Source organism: Sinocyclocheilus rhinocerous, unplaced genomic scaffold, assembly GCF_001515625.1.
Source record: "Sinocyclocheilus rhinocerous isolate Xijiao unplaced genomic scaffold, SAMN03320098_v1.1 scaffold53, whole genome shotgun sequence".
Classification (NCBI taxonomy): Eukaryota; Metazoa; Chordata; class Actinopteri; order Cypriniformes; family Cyprinidae; genus Sinocyclocheilus; species Sinocyclocheilus rhinocerous.
This window is the reverse complement of record NW_015645538.1, coordinates 260,471-266,613: the sequence shown is the minus strand read 5'-3', so window position 1 is coordinate 266,613 and position 6,143 is coordinate 260,471. Positions and strand designations below refer to the sequence as shown.

Genomic DNA, 6,143 nt, shown 5'->3' with positions numbered 1-6,143 from the left:
CTATTTAAAACTTGACTCTTCTGTAGTTATATCGTGTACTAAGACCAACGGATATTAATGATATTCCGCAGTGCCTGAAAATAGGCTAACTTCCGTCAACATAACCAACGTGACCACCTGCTTGCACAGGGAGCGTGCTGGGTACTATTTTCAGGCGCTGCTTAACATCATTACGCAGTAATGTAATATGTAAAATAATTTGAGCGAGATGCTAACTGTCTAATCGGATTCAATGATCTATGCTAAGCTACAGCTAAAAGTGCTACCGCCAGACCTGGAGATCGGCTGAATGGATTCGAAAACGGTTAACCTCAACTGTTTAACTCTAGGGGAGTTGGAAAATGAGCCTATTTTCAAAAATAGTGGAGTGTTCCTTTAAGAATGGTCATAATTTTTTTTCAATTCAGTTACATAAAAGCATAGATTAGTCTAAGTTAAATCTAAAAATGAGACTGATTTTTTTTATTGGTCAATTGCTAGTTCACTGTCTTAAAGGGATCATATGATGCGATTTCAATTTGTCCTTTCTCTTTGGAGTGTTACAAGCTCTTGGTGCATAAAGAAGCCACTGATGATTCAAACGCAAGTTTTGAGCAGTGTAGAGTAGGGCTTGTTGTTTGTCATTTCTCCGATCACAAATGCAGACATGGTTTTATGTTTACGCGGCGCGATGCAACGCAACGCGTAAAAAGACAGTATAAGTCATTATAATACGTAATTATGTCCCCACTGGATGTAACAAATGCCTCGATTATAATGGGTTTTAATATTTTTGTCTCATTGGGGCATAGAGGAGAAACAATAATGTACAGTATGTGGAAAATAACTTATTTTTTGAACCTTAAACCGCATAAACACATTTCATTACACCAAATACACAAAATAATGTTATTTTTAGCAACATCATATGACCCCTTTAACACAGAGGTTGAGTTTATGCAACTGGCCCCAGAAGGTAATAGGAACAATGGCTAAAGGTGCAGTTAGCAAAATTTTGGCAAAATTTCACAGGCAAAAATGTCCATTGTCAATAGTGTAACAATGTATGAAGCACGGCTCACAGAAGTGATTTTCAAATCGAGCAGATTTCTGTTGGTGAACGCAAGTGAGTTCGCATGACCAACTTGAACATGAGTGAACTCTGAATGGGAATATTGTTGACTTGAAGTAAAAATCCAGTTTGAAGTTATTCCCATTGAAATGAAGGGATTTTGCCTATTTAGTTTATTAGTTATATATACACAATTTATATATATATATATATATATATATATATATATAACGCCATGCTAGCTTCTGTGGCTATTCTCACGGTGAGAAAAATGTATAGCTAAATTATATCAGGTTTTAACAATTTACTTTCACTAAAAACTCTAAAACCGTATTTGTCTTAACTCTGTTAAAAATCTCTTCAAAAGAGTTAACTGAATAATAAAGTTCTCACAGGGTTGATTTCACCTATGAAATTTCACCAAACAACGGTAAATGTGACTGCACCTTAAACATTATACTCCAAATATGTTTGAAACTATTTGAAAGTACTAAACATTGACAAGTGATCTACAAATGTAACTCTTTACCATCAAATTAACTGAAAATAAGGCAAAATTATAATTTTTTGGACAGAGATGGTGGAGTCAAGAAACATATGGTGGGTGGAATAAGGAAATAAACCAAAGCTCATTTTAAATTGAGACTGAACTACTATACATATGAAGATCACTGGACACATGGTTTAGCGGGAAGTGCTCTGAAATACAGGGTGGCACTTTTGTGGAGGTGACCCCAATTTAAAACCAGCTCAGGGTTATTTCATGATCCCACCCACCATCTTTTCTCTATCGTTTCCGGTCTCCTTTACCATCTCTGTCCAAAAAAACAGGAACAAACACAAAAAAGATGATTTTGTCACAGAGGAGACTGGTTTATCTCAGCTGGCTAGGGCGAGGGGTCAAAGGGAAGTCGGGAATGAACATGACTGACCTGTAGTGTGCGCCGCTTGTTGTCCTCAGTGTGAATCCAGGCTCTGAGAGTGAGCTCTGTGATGAAGATCTGTGCCGCTTTGGCAAACAGCACCGGTGCCTCGGCACTGATCATCTATGGAGGATTACCAAAGCAAATGAATACAGGGGAAATAAATGGACAACATACAATCATATCCGGACACTCACTACGCCCATGCCCATCATGTTTTGGCCTGCCATCAGATGGACATACGTAGTGGCCTAAGAGGCTACGTCAAGACCTCACCCAGGGTCTTGCCCATGCCGCTGGTCCTGAGCTCTTAATTGCCTTGGCTTTTCTCTCTTCCCACTCTAAGCTGTAGGCTATTTTAAGCGTCTGGACAACACCCTGACCTGATGCCTGCTTCCCACGCGGCTAAGGTTGTGTGGGAAGATCATGTCCTGTAGCATCTACAACATCACAATATCTTGGTAGCACAAAAGAAAGGAGGAGATATCTGTCTGCTTTAGGGTTCATCCAGCTCATTATAAAGGGTTAAACCATCAAGCAAATACACCAAACCTTATGTCTAGTCGTTTTATTTATCTCACTCTATGAAACTGCACTACAAGGGCATTAGTGTGTGTTACCGCCACTTAATACTTGGCTCACAGCACTCTTGAAATGACCTCTAGCTCTTTCAGCAGTGCTGATGCCATGTTCTTATTTATACTTGAAAGTTTGTTTATATGCATGTTGCTTTGTTAAAGGATCTAGCAAATAGAGTAAATATTGGTGATACATTGAACTGAGGTTGTTATGAGAGAAGTTCTTTTTAGTTCTCGGAAAATGTCTATTCAATGTTTACACACTACCCAATATCAGGCTGTTTCACAGAAAATGGCCAGATGACTCAGTTGGACCTAATAGTTTCTCTATTCACAATGCTCAGAAAATAACAGATTACTGTTTTTGTAGTGATTCAAATCAAACCACATTTGAAGCCACTGAAAATATTAGCTTTTCATTTGGAGAAGACCACAAAACATTCCATTTTGATTTGAAGCCTTAAAAATCAACTAGAAAACCCAAACTTTATAATCATGCTGTCATTAATGGCAGTTTGTGAATCATATTTGGATTATTTAATTTGTACGTGCTGAAAAAAATATCTTTGCTAGGGTGAAGTGGAAGGTTGCTAATGCTAGCATGTCGATATACGGTTGCTAGCGTGCTCTGATGGTTTCTAGGAGACTTCTGGGTCATTCTAGGACTAAGCAAAAGGATCCCAAAGTAGTGACACACAAATATATTTTTTTTACTGAAGCCAAAATTATAGATTTTATTTAGCCAAAAACCAAAACCAAAAATTAAAGTTTTGGTAACTAAATTCTGGTAAAAAAGCAACTAAACTTGCTATGCTGTTCAGAGTGTTGTGTCCTAACAACAGAGGCCGTAAACTAACATTAGTCATGGTAAAGTTCTTCGGTTGACTATAATTATTTCATATTTTTCATATTGCTACTCTAGTATAATTTTTGGTCATGGTGATGTATGTCTAGACTGCTGACATGTTTACCTGTTGTAGTAGCTTATCAACTTTGTGTGCGCAAAATCGTTGCTGACACAAACTGAATTTCCATTACAGATTTGAGCAAAACTTTTGTGATATTTTTTTTTTTTGAAGTTCAAAAGTGACAGTAAAGACATGTATAATGTTACAATTTTTTTATATTTTTTTTTTTTTTTTTTTAAATTTGCGAAATGACAGCGTTTTTATTCCGATGTTATGCAACTAAAACGTAATTTTTTCCTCTCGTGAAAAGTCATGGCGACAGATGTTGGTAGGTTTATGTATAATCGCAGCCACCACACTAATCAATATTTTTAATCGAGGAGATGTAGGAGTGTATCTTTAGCGAAGCAGCGCTGAGAGTCGCTTCTGGAACATGCTGCGGCACGGCTTGTACAAACACAAGCATTGACTAGAGTGGCCTCATCAGTAGTAATGTGCCACAGATGTGTGTAGTGTAAATAAGGGGCTATCCAAGCATTAATGGCAAGGAAAGCTCCTTATACTTGAGAGCGGCTACGTATGAGGTGTTTCTTAGAGGTTATAGTATCTTGTGATTTTTACGTATGCCAGGTGACCTGAAAATGCTCATGTGAGCGTAAAACCTTTTTTGCGATATATGGAAGTTTTTGAAAAATTCATGCGTTTCCACTGGGAGTATTTTCAATTTGCAATTTCAATTTGCGCAATTTGAAGGGTGATGGAAAAGCAGCTACAGTCAAAATGCATCATCAGAGATGTGCTAACTGTTCAGGATGAAACTAACAATAACATTCTTTTTGTTACTTTTAGTTGTAGAAATTCTGGTACATCACCATCCCATACTGTCCCTAGAAATGGCTCTGCACCCTACATCAAAATCTATGGGGTTTTTTTGGCTTTGTCTTATTTTGGCAGGTGAGTAAGATCACTTAAGATGCATCATACTTATCCTCAAGCCATGATTTGATTGATGTCTATAGAACAAATGGTGTAGAACATGCATAACTTCAATACTTATGGGTAAGGATTTGAAAAAAACAAACAAACTCTAAGTAGGAGTAATGGTAATAGTGAAGCTTGCCATAGCAAACTCCACCAATTATTGACGCAACTGGCCACTCGATGTACAGTCGACAACCGCTGGGTTGCTGCTTTCTCAAGAATCAAAGAGAGGAAGTGCGCTGCCATCAGCTTAGAGTGATTATGTTGATTCAGCACAGCTGCTCTTACCTTCACATCCTCATCCAGTTTCATAATTTTCTTGATGCGAGCAAGAGGAAGATCTTGCACACGGAAATCCTTCTGAAACAGTGCGAGAGTGCATTAGAGGAGAACTCATAATAACATTAAGAATTCCCATTAATGAACAGTGGTAGACTCTTGTTGAGATACTACATTGTTGACTACAATTTTCTATTAAAGACTTTTTGGGGTTTGTTTTGAAAAAGGCAGTGTTTATACTGTATCCAAGTGAGAAAGCAGATAAAAAAGCTAGGAGAAACCCGTACCACGGTAAGATTCCTGATTTCTTCCATCACTCTGGGCCAAAAGGACTGTAGGCTCTGCTGGGCATCGCTGCCGCCTGCTCCAAATGAGTCTGCCGACATCTCCAGATCTGCTAGGAGATAAAGAGGGAGAGAAAACAAGACAAGTCAGGGTTAATGTTCACATACAAGCCTCATAATTGACAAACTTCTTGAGCTTTGAGATAATAAACCACATTATATACTGTTTAGTTTGGGTTGAAGAAGTCCGAATAATTGTGTGTGATAGCCGTGCGTCACTACAGTAAAATGCCTGAAGTGACCTGAAGTCTGGAGTGCACATCTGTATACCCAAATAGCTTTGGAACAGGACCAAATGTGCTGTTCTGACAGTATGGCTCGGCACTGACGCAATGGAGACAAACCAAACACAATCTAACGCAAACCCGAAAACGCAAGAGGAGCAAAGCTGGCAGGTTACTATGGCATGTGAGGAATTCTGCAGGCAGCCTGCCCGAGCTTGCGCCGCCACGGATGCTACAAAGCACCTTTCTCTGGAAGAAAACACAGGGCCAGAAATAGCAGGGTGGCGGGGTGGAGCAGGAGCGAGGCAGTAAAAAAAGTACTCGGACTCATGCAGTTCAGCCATAATCCAATAACAAGACAAAGTGCCAAGGGCTTAATGGAGGGGGAGCAGTCGGACTGCCGAGCAGCCTCACTATGTGGGTCAAACGGAGGAGCAACACAGTGAAACGTGCGTGATTACTGGCGAAAAGCGGTGACCTGCTTTCATCTCTGTCTCCTCTTATGTATATCGAAGGATTAGGATGGTTACAATCACCCTGTGACAGTAAAAATGATGTTTAGTGTCACAGTCTTTATTTGCCTCCAAAATAATCACGATCAGTAGCATTAGACAAGCACAATACAAATCAATGGGTCATGTGACTCTGCTGTCGATAAGCTCTAGATCAGGGATGTCAAACACATTTAAGGTTGAGGGCCGGATCGGAGAAAATGCCCCCTTGTGCGGGCCGAATTACCTTTTGTTAAACCCTAGTTTGCTCACAATTACATTAATATTAACCATACAAACTACAATATAATAAAAAAAAAAATCTAGGACAACTAGATGCTTGGTTATTTTAGGGGTGTGCAAT

The 6,143-nt window shown here is 39.1% G+C and overlaps 1 protein-coding gene across 7 annotated transcripts in view; it reads right to left on the bottom strand.

Moving 5' to 3' along the window:
* nfyc (nuclear transcription factor Y, gamma) overlaps positions 1-6,143 on the bottom strand; it is a 38,845-nt gene that overhangs the window by 19,832 nt on the left and 12,870 nt on the right. For 3 of the 7 annotated variants that reach the window (XM_016509767.1, XM_016509773.1, XM_016509770.1), the window contains exons 2-4: positions 5,008-5,117; positions 4,730-4,801; positions 1,984-2,097 (exon numbers count right to left, since the gene is read on the bottom strand). In XM_016509767.1, coding sequence (XP_016365253.1) covers positions 1,984-2,097; positions 4,730-4,801; positions 5,008-5,106 — 285 coding nt within the window. In that variant the 5' untranslated portion in view covers positions 5,107-5,117. The remainder of the gene's footprint in view (positions 1-1,983; positions 2,098-4,729; positions 4,802-5,007; positions 5,118-6,143) is intronic. The other 4 variants (XM_016509772.1, XM_016509774.1, XM_016509769.1 and 1 more) reach the window with 2 other exon arrangements.